General features: G+C 37.9%; 1 protein-coding gene across 1 annotated transcript in view; it reads right to left on the reverse strand.

The window, feature by feature from the left end:
• Window positions 1–7,943: 7,943 nt before the first annotated feature.
• LOC133132750 (transcription regulator protein BACH2-like) overlaps window positions 7,944–17,499 on the reverse strand; it is a 75,027-nt gene continuing 65,471 nt past the window's right edge. Inside the window, exon 5 of the mRNA XM_061248859.1 lies at window positions 7,944–15,130. Coding sequence (XP_061104843.1) covers window positions 14,645–15,130 — 486 coding nt within the window. The 3' untranslated portion in view covers window positions 7,944–14,644. The remainder of the gene's footprint in view (window positions 15,131–17,499) is intronic.

Below are 17,499 nucleotides of genomic sequence, written 5' to 3' on the forward strand. Positions count from 1 at the left end.
ATTGTGGGTATTTTGGGCTGCTGGTAATGTGTGTTACTTGGTATTCCAGTCTGTTTTCTGTGGCTGGGAGGCTGGCTCTGATGGCATCAATGAATCTTAGGACTCTTGGGGGGAGCTCATCCAGTGCCCTTGTGCCCAGCAGACCGCCACCAATGGCTTGTGATCTGTCTCCAAGATAAACTTCAGACCCAGCAGGTAAGATGAGAATCGTTCACGGGCCCATGTGGCTGCCAAAGCCTCCTTTTCGATTTGGCCATATGGCTTCGCCGCCTCTGTCAGTCCTCTAGAGATAAAGACTGGTTTCCACTCCCCATCCTCCTTCTGCTACTGCAGCAGCACTGCTCCAAGACCATAGGAAGATTTGATAGACCCCAGAGGAGGAAGGGCTAAACAAGAAAGGGATTAAATAATTCCCCGCCGATTAGCCAACCAATAAAGTGACCCCTCAAAACAATCAAAAACTTTAATCTGAGTTGAGTGAGGAAACAAATGGTAGGGAAACTCAACCTTACATCCTATAGATTATGGTGGTCATAAGATGAGGCAAGTAGAACCTAGGTATGCCTATAGCGCAAGGGAGGCTCAAGCTGCCAACAGTGTTACAGCCTACCTAGGACCGGAACGGTATCATAATAACGAAAGACATACAAGACATCCCATCTCTGATTCCACAGCAGGAATACTAGCCCTTGCCCTAGCATACACAAAACAACCTTTATAACCAAATTCCCTGATAAAACAGGATTCATTCAAAAAAAAGACTAGAACCCATGAGACGCATTAACCTTACTTCATCGACCAAAGCAGAACACCCAAACCGAGGCTAGAATACATGAAACAACATTATATTAGACTTGCTTCAACAACCGAAGCAAAACACCTCTAAAAAGGCCAGAATACACAAAACATCATTACATTAGTATTGACACAGCTACACAAATGCTTCAAAGCTCAACCACCAGTGCGCCAAACCTAAAGGGAGGGAGATAGAATGCTAGGCTATCAGAGATATGCAACACTACTACAGGGATAAGCAGCGCTCCACGTAAATTTAGCCTAGTGTTACAAATAAAAAAGGATATGAAACACATAAAAATCCCAGCCGGGAGGACCATGCGGAAGTATCCTAACTACACAACCCACCATGAAGACCTCCTACTTAGATTCCCAGTTACCAAAGGTATGAACCATTCTCTCTCATAGGGATGTAACCTTTGACAGTGTGTGGTCTGTACAATAAACGGCACTAAACAATGATGAGACGACAAACAAACACTGGTTAACCAAGACACAGTATTTAAATACACACAGCTGACCTAGATCAGCAATCAGACCACATGCGGCTGACAATTAGAAGCACAAGGGTATTGATTATCTGATTACCAAAGTGAACTAATCATCACATTGGCAAAAGTATGCCAATACCTCCAGTGGCGTGAAAAAGGTAGTGCCTGGAAAAGACTAAGAAACAGCCTAGAACCGTAACACATTATGATTCATCTTCACTGAAATATGGATGAAGTGAATGGATATTATAACTCAGATTTAATTTTTTTGTATTATTAAACAATTTAAACTTTAAAAGTGCATTATTCTTTGGGATTTCTTTGAGATATATACTTTGAAAAAAACAGATTTTTTTTCCACACTTAAATGTAACGACACAAGCTATGTTTGTAGTTCTAAAACATGCAGCTCTTTCTTTGATTTCCCATTCTCTGTCATTCAGTTACTAAAAAAATATATACACATATTGGAGCAAGTATCTTTCACCCAGAAAAAATATATTTGTCTTTGCTATGACTATAGAGGGCCATGTTGTCTCACATCATTAAATGTTGGCTGCAGCGTCTGCAGGTATTTGCTCTTACCGTGCGCTACACCACTTGATTTCACTAATTATTTTACCTGCTTGCTTCAGATAATAAGCTCATTAGTGAATTAGGCAGGTGGTGTAGCACACGGTTGAAGCAAATGCTGGCAGATAGTGCACCCTCCATTCCCAGTTTGCTTCATAATTTGTCTTCATCCACCCCACCCCCACCAGAGTGCTAATGTGTGTATGGCCGCAATACATTTATCTTTTCAAACACAAATGCAGTCTTTACAGACAAGACCCAAGGCTAAAACCAATAGCAGACATTCAGAACTATTTATTGTTTAACCAATCAATCTTACAGGACACATCTGGGCAACAAGAAACACCTGTCCATCACATGTTCCAATACTTTTGCTCACCAAAAAATTGGGTGGTCTGATACAAAGGATGATATGATCTAAGTTGTTTAACAAATCTAGATAAAAATACCAGAAAATAAAACGTGAAATTCATATCTGTCATCTCATGACCTCAAACTTATTGTAATAGTGTATAGTCTTTAGTGTACAGCGAAAACTAAGGAATTGACCTTGCTTTTGTAATGTTTTTGGAGGGGATGCATAGGATCTCTTGTTCTTGGAAACAGGAGTGCTACATACAGGAAAATATTAACCGGACAGGGAAGTTACAGGTAGACCACCTGGCAGTAATTAAATGGTATCAATGGCTTATAAAAATACATCCTAACATGCTCCTATGACAACTCATTCATGACACTGAAAACTATACAGATATAGTGCCCTCCATAATGTTTCAGACAAAGGCCCATCATTAATTTATTAGAACCTGTACTAGTAATAAAATTTGGAATAAAAGACATCACATATGGTTAAATGGTGAGAAGCACTGAAAAAGGTAATCTACAAAAGGCTTATAAATGTAATGGCTTGAAAACATTTGTACGTGATGAATAGTTTACACTTTACTGGAGATTATGGGTTGCAGAAAGCTTTGTAAATGTCTAGTAAATGATTCATTAATACATTAACAGATCATGTATAACGGATGGGAAGCACTGAAAAGGGTAGTCCACAAATGGATTATGAACTTAAAAAAAACATGTGTACATGACAAATAGTTCACACTTTAGATTACGGACTGCAAAAAGCTTTATAAATTACTAGTAAATGATTTATTAATACATTTCCAGATCTTATATAACAAGGAGAAGCACTGAATAAAATTCTCATTGTACCTATTGTTTACTAATCATTTACATGTTTTATTAATGAGTTGTTCATGATTGTTCATGAACTATATAACAACAAACTATTTTGGACTCCTATGTTTGGCCACTAAAATGAACGTGTTGCTACTGGTTGTTATGGCCGCTTGTCTTCCAACATGGCTCGTCGTCAAGGAAATTGTAACGTGATTAAAAATGTTCCACAATTGTTCTCTTCCTCTCCAAGGTAACACTTCAGGTTTGGAGCTGTGGAAAGTGTTTGAGTAAAATATGTTCTGACAAATATGTAAATGTATTCTTTTTCATTATTCATTAGCTCTTGAACATTTGCATATGTTCATATAAACTAAAAGTTATAATAATAAAAAAAACATTGCATTTGTGTCCACAATCGAAATCTAACATTTAATTTTGATTGGAATAAAATAATCCTTTTTTCACTATTCTCCTGTGGCAACGTTAATTTGTGTAATATGAAAAAAATTAAAAGGGGGAGTATATTTACACCATTGAACCCAAGGAACGACTTCCCATGACACTTGGATCACTTTTCCCCTTCCCTAACATCATGCTAGAGTTGGCAGTACAATGTTGACATCCAGTGGTGTACATTGGGACTGTTCAAGGGATTGGCTCAGTGAATACCTTAACCAAACTGCTAATTCATTTTGACTCAGGGGATTGAAAAGACGGCTGGCAAGATAGACTTGCTCCAAAACAGAAGCACCTACTATGGAATCCACTGAATTTTGGATACACAATATTTTTTTGTTTTCTTGCTGTATACCCTTCTGCTCTGTGATCTTCCTAGAAGGACTTTAATTACAGCCAGAAAAAAATAAAAATAAAATAAATAATAATTTTCAGAACCAATCCCTGTCACCTCCTAGTTCAGAGGGTGGAAGGGAAAGAGGCCTTTACAATTTTTGAATTGTATTATTATTATATAGTCCTGTATAATTAATTTGGTAGACAGTATGTAATTGTATGCAGATATTGTACACGTAATATTCAGATCTTACCAGAATATTTGCACATCCCAATATTTGTGCCTCACAAATATTGAGATCTGAGCCCGGTCTTCAGTAAAAACCTCAGTACGACTCTGCTGCCAGTTGTATGACTATGCAATCGACCTCATGCTGGGAACTCTTCCTCTCCATGGTTGTATATGCGCCCTGTCCATTCCCAAGCTTCAGACCATGGATAAATACATTGAAAATGCTCTGGCCAGTGGGCACATTACACAGTCCCTCTACTTGAACTGCAGGTGTGTGATTCTTTTTTGTGAGTAAAAAGGAATGGAAATCCACCTCCACATCCAATACACATAATGGGCACTGCAAATACTTGATGATGCCCTTTGGCCTCACCCAGATGTTTTTCAGGCCCCGATGAATGATGTCCTGAGAGGGTTCCTCAATCATTTACCATTTATGCTAATCTCATCCATAAACTTAATGTTAAAGTTGGTTTTCTGCATAGAAACAAGGCTTGTTTTTCATTGGCCGTTTAAAACATATTGTCCAAACAACAATTATACTTGCGCTGGACTATGGATATACTGTTCCCTGCTATGCCCCTCAAGCCCTGAAGCCATTAGATGCAGTCTGCCACAATGCTTTACGTTTTATCACAAATTATAAATATCAAACTCACCACTTTATATGAAAAAGTTGGTTGTCCCTCCCTAACAACTTGTGTTTTTATTCATTTATAAAGCCTTACTAGGCAAAGTATCTGATTATCCTTTCTCCCTAATCTCTTTTAAACATTGTATTCAATCGTCTCTGAAATTGGATACACTCATTTCATTCAATGATTTTAAATCGACAATTCTTTTTATTTCCTTAGTGACACGTTTGTACGTTTTATTTGACTTTCTTGCCTTTTCTGTTTGTGCTGGGTAATGTGTGTTTGAGATGTATCTTTGTCTGTTGATTTTTGAAATATCTATTTGTTGTAACAGATCTCTCTTGAACCTGTCTTAGTTATTTTTTTTGTTCAAGTGAATTACATATCAAATACCTCATAGAGATTTATGATTGTTAATATTCATTTATTAATAATTAATTATTAAATTATATTTTTATTTTATATTTTCTATCTCTCTCTCTCTCTCTCTATATATATATATATTTTTTTTTTAATTAAATGCTGTGCTCTCAATTGAGGGAGAATATATATATATATATATATATATATATATATATATATATTCAGTATAAATAAATATATATTTATATGTAAAATATTCACAACGTTGTCAAACGTTTTTTGGAAAGCACAGCACATCAGTCAGGCAGGAGTGGGCAGTGCTATTCAGTAAACTATTAAGTGTCATTAGGGATGCACAGTGTCGGCAGATAAGCTGGCAGAGGGAAGGAAATTGGTGTAAAGGAGGGGGAGAACCATCCATGACTAAAATGACAAATCTGACATATTCCAAGCTCAACACTTTCTCTCATTATGTACAAATATGTTTGCTGTAGCTAAAACTGGAAGTGGACAAAACTAACAGGTATGGTGATGGCAGGTAGACAGCAACATATTTTACTCTGACCAGGGGCCTCGTTTCTGGAATTTGCTTTGATACTATAGTAATTAGATTGTATGCTCAAATCTAACAACATGATTTATTTATTAACATTTGCATGCATGAATAAAGATTCATACCTCTGGAGCAGACACTTCTAATCTATAAATCAACAAAGACTATGACATTTTGCACAAGTGAACAAGCTTAATTGTTCCACCCAGTGAACCCCTTCAGGTACAGATGTTGATTTATTTGCTGGCTTACTAAGTATATTTTCTTGTATAAATCATTTAGCAATTACAAGGTAGAAAAAGCAACTGAAAATGACAGAAAGCAAAGATAGAAAAATATTATACCTGCAATACGCAGACTGGTTCATATGCATGGTCTCAAACTTGCTTAGAGGTAAACACATTCATGTCAAATTTATGTCAAGTTTTTTAAATCACAACACCAACGCAGATTTCATGATCAATATGCATAAACATTTTTCATATACAAACCCCCATGAGCCTCAAAGAAATATAAAATGAACCAAGTAACATTACAGTACAACTGTGCTGGTGCTGTTTGGAACACCGTGAATAGGTGTTTGGACCATCGTGATCTAACATGGTGTTCCCAACACAGGGACGTTGTGCAGTTATTTGTCATTTTCTCTATAAATATTGATCCAATTCACATCAATCAAAATGTTTTAGTGTATGGGATAGTCGAGTGGATAAAAACTACCACTGGAGAACTAAACTAACTACTTCTGTGGAATATACTCATATACTATATGACGATGCATTGCATCGGACAACGCGCACCTGAGAAACGTTCCATTCAAAGCCATTGCCAGCTTAGTAGCATTCTGCTAACCAGGAACTGCAGAAATATAATATTACCTTTCCAATGGTCAGAAATATATTGTTATCCTTTCACTTTCACTTTTATTTTGTATTTTATTTGCACAAATAAAAAAAAATGTCATATGTCACATCTCTGGCTCATGTTGCCCTGCCTGCACAAAAAAACTATTTATTGTCGGGAAGGACTGATTGGTCAGCATTTTCCCATAGTCTACAGTGACTCAAATGTGGGTATAAATATTTGGACAATAACATTTATTTAGAAGACACACAGTCATTACACCTATTGCCTTGGCGAGCATGAATCTTTTCGAATATCTAAAGCTGTACACGAGTCACAACATGCAAACATGCAACACAACAAAAGCAGTCGTTTTTTTACAGCAATAGCAAGATGAGGCTCGCCCTTCACCTATGTAATCACAAGTTTCATTTTGTGAGAACATCTAGCCTATGATGCCAATAGGCCAGGCCCGGCTCCAGCTGTCTGAGTCAGGGTGGGCCGAGTAGCATTTCGGTGGGGCCAAATACCATTAAGAAGTATCAACTGGTTTGTTTTTTAGCTAAAAGGATATATGTTCATTATCATTTTTCATTCATTTTCATAAAAAAAAATTCTACAGGTCCTGGAGCATCTGTTAAGATAGACGTGATCATGAATACCAGTCATACCGAGACATTTCAATAACAAAACAATGCACCCCCCTCCTCCCAATAAGCCTACAACATTTCCATTTTCATTTAAAAATGAAACTTCTGAATGCAATTCACATATGATTATCTGCTTATATAAGTACGCACATCATATCATTAAATATTAAGTGTTCAATACAGTTTATACAGTTTTTACAAAGCATTTTTAAGAAGCAGGTGCTTTTAATGATGTGGCTGATCGGTGTAAGTACACCCAGATGTGCGGTGTATGCACCCAGCTAGCTCCATCTAATGTTAGCAACAGCTTGCTGATTCCAGTCACTGAATGTTAGCTATTTTATAACGTTACTAATGTTTTGTGATGTTTTGCCGGTAAGATTTAGGTCCCTGTACACCAGGTTGCCAAGTCCTTCTCAAATTTCCAGCTAAGAATATGTTTCATTTAGGTGTTTTAAATGGATAAAATAGATATTTTTCAGGCTGCTGAAGTGGCGACAGGGGAGGGGGGAAAGGGTTGTTGCTGAAGCAAGGAGAGGGGGAGTTGTGTTTAAATAATCAGTGCTGTGCAATATGTAAGCAAGTGTTCCTTCATCTTTTTGGTCTCCTTAATTCGCAATAAAAACGTAATACTTTAGAAATGAGAATGTAGCATACAATTTCATAATCTCAGGTCTTTAAGGGTGCAGAAACCAGAAAGCTGCAAAAATAATTAATCGTTAATATTACAATAAAATAAAAAGCCACATCTGCCCGTGCCATAAAACAATTACTGTGCATTGTGGATGTATAGGCAGTAGGGCTGATACAATACCAAAACAGCTACAAAGCATGTAGATGATATGTTCTTTATTTCATGAACAGAAATGGTGTCGCAACAAAAAAAGTCTGTATTTTCATTTTATAACACTTGCAATTCAAATACAAAGGTTGTTTTTTTATGTTTTTTTGCACAATACTCTATTTACAATGGGTACAGGAAATCATTATTCATTAGGTTCATGTGACAATTAAAGATTAAAAAAGGTAGAAATTCCTAGTAACAGAATATGCAAATAACAGCTATCTCAGTTTGAGTAAAGTAACACAAAATACAGTTCATACAAGAAGAAAAAAAGAAAAACATATTTTGCCTACAAGCTTAAGAACCAGTACGGTAAAAAATGACTCACCAAAATCCACTAAATGCCATAGTCTGTGTAAAACGAATATAGAAAAAACACCTGATGCAGTTTCTTGATACAGTCATTGATCAGTAATGAGAGGTATGATGGATTTTACAGGTAGATACTTGTGAGGAAAAGTCTGTTCCATTGACTCTGAGATGGGGGCACATGCCCCTGCATACACTCATTTCACCTGAATGTGAATATGGCCTCTGGGAGTTCTAAGGCAAAAAAGTGGAGGTGCTGTCATGTCCTTCCGAGACGACTAGTCCCATTATCAGACAGGCTGTGAAATGCATAATAATGCAATGGACTTTTTCCTTTCAGTTTCATACATGATTCAATAACACCTCACAGAACCAAATCTAGTGATGTCCATTTACAGTACATGGAAAACATCAGTATTAACACAAAACAACATGACACCAATACAGTATACTGTATGTAAACATTCATCCTCCACTGAATGATCTGATGTCATGTGTACGGCCAGAACACAGGCAGCTAAATTATAAAGTTCTGCAACTGTTTTTTAAAGGCATTGTGTTCTTTCAAACCCCTGCCCCTATATGAAACCAGTAACTGTAGGAAAACTGAACAAACAAACAAAATGAAAAACAAAACAGAAATCTTGTTGGTGAGGGTGAGTGACCCTTGCATTCAGTCAAAGTGGCTCTGTGGCCTTCACAACACAATACATAGTTCATCATTAAATTAGCATGGCCTGGAAAGAAATTCACATTGTTGTGAATATGTTTGGTTTGTAAAAATTATGGAGATCAAGAGAGCCATACATAGCCTTCTGTTTAGGAATACCTTCCCGATGACAATTTCTTATGCGATTTAAAATCAAATATATAAAAAGAAGAGTGCTCATTGTAGCCCTTAATTGGGATTTATCTACACTGTGCAAATCTAATCTTCTCGCATGTTCAGGTGATGACCAGTTCAGGTATTACAAAATGCAGGAAGTAGAGGAGGAGGAGGATCGGTTTTTCAAAATAAAAAATGGCAAGCAATCAACAGTAGAAAAGTCTGTTACAGAACAAGCGATTGATACAAGTATACTGTATACAGTACCATTGGCACCCTGAGAATATTTTAGAGAGCATACAGTATGACTGCTACTCAACAGGAACATGATTTGCCTCAATGTGTTATCTTTGCATGGGAGTGCGTGCTTATTTGGGATATAAGGGAAGCCTGTGGACTTGGGGAGACCTGAGAGACCTTTCTTTTCTTTTCCTTTATTGGGGCGGCTTTAGCATGTATACAGTATTCAATATACATAGATATTCTATTTACAGATCAGCCATCCAGCTCCTGAATTCCCACACCTCAATTCTACTTCAGGTTCAGATTGGTAACATGAAGTTCCAGTGCGGTGCTGCTGGGAGTGGTCTATGTTCTCCCATGCCCTGTTATGAATTTTCACAACAAGACAAGAAGCCAAACAGTATTTAGCTTCAAGAAATGCAGAGAGTGTTGCCCCTAATGAGCAAAAAATCTCAATTTCAGTAGGTAGAAAATCTGTTCCGCAAAGCAAGGCCTGGGAAGCAGAAGGGGGAAATTAAATTCTGGATAAGGCTCAGTGACCATTCCTCCAACTTACCGGACCTTAACCAGACACTCAGGAAGCATCAGTCTATTTACCATCTCTCATAAACAAAACCCTGAATGTGTCATATTTTGAATATGTTTAACATGCAATTCGCCAGTAGAACAAAACAGTACTGCACTACTTGGCCAGATAAATGAAGTTCTCAGTTCTTCATATTTCTTAAAGGTATCACCCTTTAGAATGCACTTTACATACACTTCTGCTTCTTTACTTCAGGTGTGCTTGAAGCCCACTATTTGCACTATACCAGTTTTCAATAGCTATCTATGCTAGCTAGCTGGCTAACATGCCAACAGCTGAAGGAAAATTGTGATTGCACTTTGGATTCTTTGCAAAAAACATAAGTTCCAATAACTACACCTTCTATCCATCTCATCCTAACGCACTCACCATCACTAAGTTCTGACTTCCACGTTATACTAGCAAGAGGATATTCAATTTTGAATGGCTAAAGCAGCAGAAAGGAAAAACAGGAGGCAATACATCAGATGATGACATCACTCATCATCAGAGCTAGAACAAGAGAGTGATTATGGTATCTCAGTTAGCTTAGGATCTGGTTTTCAATGCCTTGCTGTGCTGAGAACACAGCTTTATTTTTTTTAAAGACAACAATGACACTGTAATGTGCAAGCACAATCATTCTGTGTTTTCTGGAACACATGCTGCAAAACTCTAATGGTGGTTCAAATAATAACAATAGCAGTTGCTGCCAGAAGAATGACATAGTGACTCAGCATTGTGGGTGTGACATGCGGCAAGCAGCACAATGTGAATCTGGCAACTGTTAGAGCAAAGCTGATTCTCAATTTAATAAGTAGGCCTAAATCCCCCCTCCACAAAAAAGTGTCGCACCCATTGCCATTCTGTCGTAATACCAGTAGTTATATTTATAAAAATGAAGCTTATCATTTCTGAATACAGGAGTCTCTCAAATTCAATGAAAAAGTTTTTGGTAGCCTTCTTTATATTCTTATTTACATTTTAGCTATGTGCTTTTAAGGTGGAAGATTATGTCTCAGGCGCATTTCAAAAACAAAAAGCAAATTAACAGGCATGACCAGCATATGCTGGCTGAGTTGTTTTTTCTTAGATTCATATTTCTTTGTCTCCTCATTTTCCATAACCAAAATTTCACCAAAGCAAACATGTGGATCTTACACTGACAGAACATTAGCAGAACTACCACTAGCTAGCTGCAAAAATAGGATGGCCAGGTTTCAGCTTGCTAAGACATACCTAGAAGTGCCTGCAGTATTCTGGAAAAATATCTAGTGGACAGATGGGACCAAAATTCACATGAAGAACAATTTATTGAGCTAACATAATGTTGCCTTGAAATTGGAGGACTATGCATAAACAATGTTGTAATTTCTACATGGTGAAACCAAAGTGTATACACTCACTAAGCACTTCATTAGGTAGACCTATATATCAGCTTCTTAGTACAAATATTTAATCAGCCAATCATATGGCAGCAACTAAATACATACAAGCATGCAGACATGGTCAAGAGGTTCAGATGTTTTTCAGACCAAATGTCAGAATGGGGAAGAAATGTGATCTAAGTGACTCTGACCATGGAATGATTGTTAGTGCCAGACAGGGTGGTTTAAGCACCTCAGAAACTGCTGGGATTTTTACACACAACAGTCTTTAGAGTTTGCAGAGAATGGTATGGAAAAAGAAACATCCAGTGAGCAGCAGTTTTGCAGGCAAAAACACGTTGTTAATGAGAAAGTTCAGAGAAGGGTCAGACTGGTCAAAACTGGCAGGAAGGTGACAGTAACGTAAATAACCACACATTACATTACAACAGTTGTATGCAGAAGAGCATATCTGAAGACACAATGTGTCAAACCTCTTAAGTGGATCGGCTGCAGCAGAAGAAAAGAAGAAGAAAAATAAAACCTAATAAAGTGCTCACTGAGTGTATAATAACCGTAAATAAAAGATGAGAAAGTGAACCACATGTGAACTGTTTGAATATGAATCTAAAATTGTGGAGTACAGAGCCAAATCACTGTACATCAGAGGCAAAGCTCAGACATATGTGCATGTAGCAGCTTGGAACAAAATTAATTTCCTGTGAGGACATATGGTATTAAGAAGAATTCCATTGCATACGCACATGCACCCGCACACGCACACACCCGCACAGTGTAGCCTCAGTTAATGTATGGGCTTTCAGAGTTTTTGCAACCGTTAATCAAATTTAACCAAACTCTCACATACTCCAAAAACTTCAACATCAGGATGTATTGACTACAATTCCAACAACGCCTCTAAAAGTTTTGTTCATTGCACTACAAGCAAAATCATATTTTAACAAGGGATGATTCCTTTTTGAATACAGAATGAAATAAGATATTAATGTATTTAAGTTTGATTTACAATTAATTTCAGTTTCAGTTGTAGTTATCTCTGATATTGCTTAGCTGTTGACACCTATGGGGTAACTAACGCTTCACATTCCTAATAATGGATGGGAATAAATCTTGCATATCAAATTATTTGAGTTAAAATTCTAAGGAAGTAGGGAATTATACTTTCAAATGGACTAATTTCAAATAATTCTGCTGTGGACAGTTATAATCACAAAAAAACAGAAGAACACATGAGCCACAAGTACCGCAAAAATGGCCAACATATTTTCACAATGTTTCCAATTATGGCAAGTTATCACTGTGCGACAGATATTCAAACAATATCTACAATTTTTTCTTCATTTGGATTGAACAGTTGATTACTGGGAGCTTTTAAGTGCCTGCTTCAGTGCTTTTCATTTCAGACTGTACGGTTACCATATCTAAAATGAACAATGTTTCCCTTTTTTCTTTATCTCCCAAACTTTGAATTGGCAACTGTACCTCCCGTGTTTCCAATATGCCGCAAGCGATCACACACAAGGAGCACTACAGCTGAACTGCGTGACCTCCTCCGGTACATGTGCTTACAAACCAGGGACTGTTTTCCACCTTACAATGTACAGTACATAGTACAATTGAGTCAGTGCTGATTAGAAGAGATTTGTAATCCTCAGTGACATATGTGTTTGGGGTGTTTTTAGGAGGAACTAATGGAGTGGTAACCCAAGGAACCCTTGCTGACTTAAAGTCAGATGACCCCTGGGGGGACGAAGCCAGTTGTACCCTGCTGCTGTGGATTCCTATTCCTTTATAGTCGACATAGCAAAGACCAAGCCTGGGACTGTAGAGCAAACCTAAAACTCAAGTGCCTTTACCAACTAAGCCACCTGGGAGCCCCAAATCAACCTGTTTTGAAGTGCTAATCTAGCGGCAGGAGTGCTACTGGAAGGGGAAGCAACAAATGCCCATTAAAGTCAACAGGCGACTATTTTTCCATGGGTACATCTGGTTTTGCAAAAGTTTTTCTCATGAAAAAGTTTTTCCATAGCTTCCTTCGGTTTAATCCTCCTCTTCCTATCCGGAAATATCTCCCCTATTTTAAAATGGTCAGAAAAGGAGACAATTTCAGTATGGTAACTTTTCTTTCTAAATACATATTTCCCTCCAACAAGATTGCTTTTCAGAGCTATGTTTAGAAACACTCAACCACCTTCACAGATCCTCAAAGTTTTCACATTGACACAAAAGTGACACAATGTAGAATAAGACAGTTTAAATGACACTTTCTGTAATTGTTGGTAAAAATCTTATCTATACAACTGCTTTTGCTTCTGCTTTTGCCTCCAACAGTAACTTTGCCAGTGAATATCTATGGTATCCTAGTGAGATGTGCAAAAATCATTGGAGTATGGAGTAAGTGTAAAAATGCTGATCCTGAGAGTAGGAAATAATCATAGAGAAACAAATGCCTTATATTACATTTACTAAAAATGTAGATTGGGGAAAAATAATTTTAAAATAATTTTAAATCCCTGCAAGGTGTTGCCCATTTGGGGAGCAAGGGGAAAAATAATTTTGTGTAACAGAGGTCACCATGCAAGAAGATCACTCCACCATGTCACAACATATACATTTACCAAACAACATCTAGCAAAAAGCTCTTGAATACTTTATGTAAAAAAAACAAAAAACATTTTATGTGGGGAAGCTTTCAACAACATTATAATGATTACTTATCTTTTCTTTTACTGTTCTTTCTTTCACATCAGCGCAAAATAGGAATGTTTAAATGTGAAAATCTGCACAATAAATGTAAGTTTTTTGAGTAAATTAATGCAAAAGAATTATAAAAAAAGAATTAAAAATTGCATATGAACCTGCTCAGTTTATCTGCTGTGTAATGCATTGTCAGTGTGTTTTCATGAAGAATACTGAACATTCAGAGGATTTCCTGAGATTTCATTACTGAGAGAGATAGAAAGAGAGAGAGAGAGCTGAAGACAGCATAGCTGCAGGAGGTCTGAAAATATGACATGTGGCCTTCTTGCCATTACCATTCAGAAGTGAATACAACACAGGGAAAACAAAACAAAAACAAAACAAAAACCGAAAGCCCAGAATTTTCACTGTGAAAGGAGCCCTGGGACATAGTGAGAGAGTAGCACCATTTTAAGAGTTTTTCCCCCCACTGTCCCAGGGTGAAAGAAAACACCTGGGGTATTGCTGCTGTTAAGACAATGGTAGTGTCAACTTTAAAAAATAAAAATCATTTGAAAAAAGAAGAAGAACACTGGTAGAAGCTGCCTAACTCAACTGCTAGGCAGAGGAGTAACGAACATACAGAAAACAACTGAGGAAATTAAATATTTCCCGACATTACTAGGCATAGTCCTGTCTAGGCTGCTCCTCAGTCGTGCATTTATTAGTCATTTCCTGGCAGAAATCCACCGTTACTGTGGAACTGCTTTGTTCTATAGGTGGCCCTGCTTCTGAGTGGGCGGGGCCTGGGTCCTGCCCCTCCCCTGACCCTGTCTCCTCAAGCCCATTGGCCCCAATACCTGGCCCCCAGTGGGCAGAACCAGACTCGGTCTCTGGAGGGTGGGGGGAACTGGGGGTATCGGTAGGTTCAGGTGTGGGGGAGTCAGGGTTGATGGTGAGGTCGATGCTTGTGGCAGGGGCAGGGCTGGAGGCCACGTGAACGGGACGCAGGGCAGGGCAGTAACGGTTCAGGGACTGAACCTGTTCTGGGCTCAGTCGGACATCCCGGCACACCTCCTGGGAGAGGCAGGAGAAGTTCTCCCAGAGTTCCCCCATACATGCCTTCAGCTGGTTTCGCTCTGTTAGGAGCTTGTCCTTCTCACACACCTGAGAGAGCGATAGAGAGAAGAGAGAAAAGAGAAAGAGAGTCCTTTATTGAATGGCCAGAAAACAGCAAGGCCCTTACACAAGCCCTTAATCTTACATTCCATACAGAGAAGTGCTACTAGCCTTCAGTTCTTCAGTGAACACAAGTCAGAATTTCTTGTTTGCAAAGTCAGTACTGCCTGCCAACAGAAGATACCGGTGTGTGCATGTAGGATGGGGGGTCCAATATGGGTCAAATCTGAGGCTAGTCATTCTGATTAGTCAAACCACATTCTAGCACTCTCTCGTATAGGTTATTAACATATATAAATAGTAACATAATATATATGTATAAAAAAATCTTAAATCTGTAGTCAGATTTCTGATAGAATCCCCCGAGATGCCAGACACCTACTGAATGACAGTCAAACTGATTAGTTTGATTAGTTTGTTTATTGTAATTGTTCAAATATATCACATTTAACACTCACTGAGCACTTTATTAGTACTATACTAATACTGGGTAGGGCCTCCCCCTGCTTTCAAAACAGCCTCAATTGTTAGTGGCATGGATTCCACAAGATGTTGAAAACATCCCTTTGACAATAAGTATTGCTAATCTGAGTGGGAATGTGTCTGATCCACTATTCAGTAGCAAACTGAACAACAGAGGAGGGGAAATCAAAAGTTTGTTATGGTCGGCAAGGTTTAAGTCTTTGATGAGCATGTCAGTGAGGTTACCATAAGGTTCACCAAATACATTCACAATTCCTTTCTATCACAAAAATCTACCCAGCACTTACTGCAATATGCAGATAACCTTGAGTATAATTCAAAGAGATACTTTGCCATCTCGATGCAGCCAAGCCGTTTCTCGTTGAAAAATCGTCTCAGTATCAGCTAACAACTCCATTTCTCTGTTTACCACTTCACTACATGCCACAAGAGAGCTGGTACTGGTTATGAGTTACCCGACCCTCTTTCCGAAAGTCATATGAAATTGTAAAGGTGTGGTGCAGGGTGGAGCTGGTCCAGACTGAAATTTAAAGCCCGTAATACAATGTATTCAGAATTAGTAGTGTTATAGAAATGAAGATGTTGTAACATTAGCTCATCAGTAGCTACAAACATTAACTTAACATTCAGTAAACAAATGTTTGTCAAATATACAACTTTGCTAGCCGATGTTAGCTGTTGATATTTGCTTCTAAAGTCAGACAGGGATGTAATGTTACAAGCAATATATTATAAAGTTTGTTAACTTCATGTAGGGAGGGCAAAAATGAGCTTCAGACAGTACACAGGCATCCATTTGCCATTTAATTCATTATTCCTGAAAACAGTATCAGATGATTTGCAAATTACAGAAGCATAAATGCTGTCTAATGCCCAAAATGGAGCACCACCTCAATTGCCCTGCAGTATCCTCAGGCTAGCACTGCTAACAAGCCACAAATCATTTCAAACAGGAAACATACATTGCAACACTACAATACACACCCCAGCAACAAAGCTAATTCAATTGTTATTTAATCCAAAAAAGAGATAAGATTATAAAAGACCCTGAAAAAGCAAAGGTTAAGCTACCACAATCTGGAAAAAGGGGAAATATAGAATTGCAAGAGAGAAGAGGATGGGAATGTGTTTCCTGCAAATGAATACAGAAAAAGATTCCAGTTGAAAAATTGCAATGACACTGCAGAGCTACCAGGCATCATTAGATAGAAGTCATAGAGCCTTGACTAAATCCATACAGAGCTTTGGAAGAACATAACTTGGTATAGTTTTTAAGACAGAGAAACACCCAAAAGGTCACTGAATAGATTTGTGTTGGTGTTGTGTCTGTGATTCTTACAATATGATTAATAACATTTCTATCAGTTCTAGGAAACAATATGGAGACCTGTGGTGGCAAGTGATAAACAGGAGCTGGGGAAATGGGAGGAGGCCAAGCCTCAACCAGTCTAACTTAAATCTAACACTGAAAGGACTGCAGCCAAACTGCACCACCTTGTGGTTGAAAGTCAGTTGTAAATGTGGGACCAGTGTTGTCTCAGATACAGACCCATTGAAAATAAGTGCCCCATTAAAATGTAAATTTGCCACTTTTTAGATTCCTACTTCTAATATTCAAAACGGCAAATGGATGTGCTTAAAATAGTGTGTATGAGTGTGTGCATCAGTGTCTGTGTATACAGTGAGTGTACATTCTGTGCAAGCATGTATTTCAGTGCATGTGTGTGTAGATGTATATATATGTGTACACAGTTGTATTTGAGTGTTTGAATGTAAGTAGTCTACACACTATAGACAGTGCTGAACTGTGGTGTAATTGCATTTAAAGGTTTTACAGTGTTGACATGGTGTGTGACCACTAACCAGCTTGGATA

Source organism: Conger conger, chromosome 1 (assembly GCF_963514075.1).
Source record: "Conger conger chromosome 1, fConCon1.1, whole genome shotgun sequence".
NCBI classification, from domain to species: domain Eukaryota; kingdom Metazoa; phylum Chordata; class Actinopteri; order Anguilliformes; family Congridae; genus Conger; species Conger conger.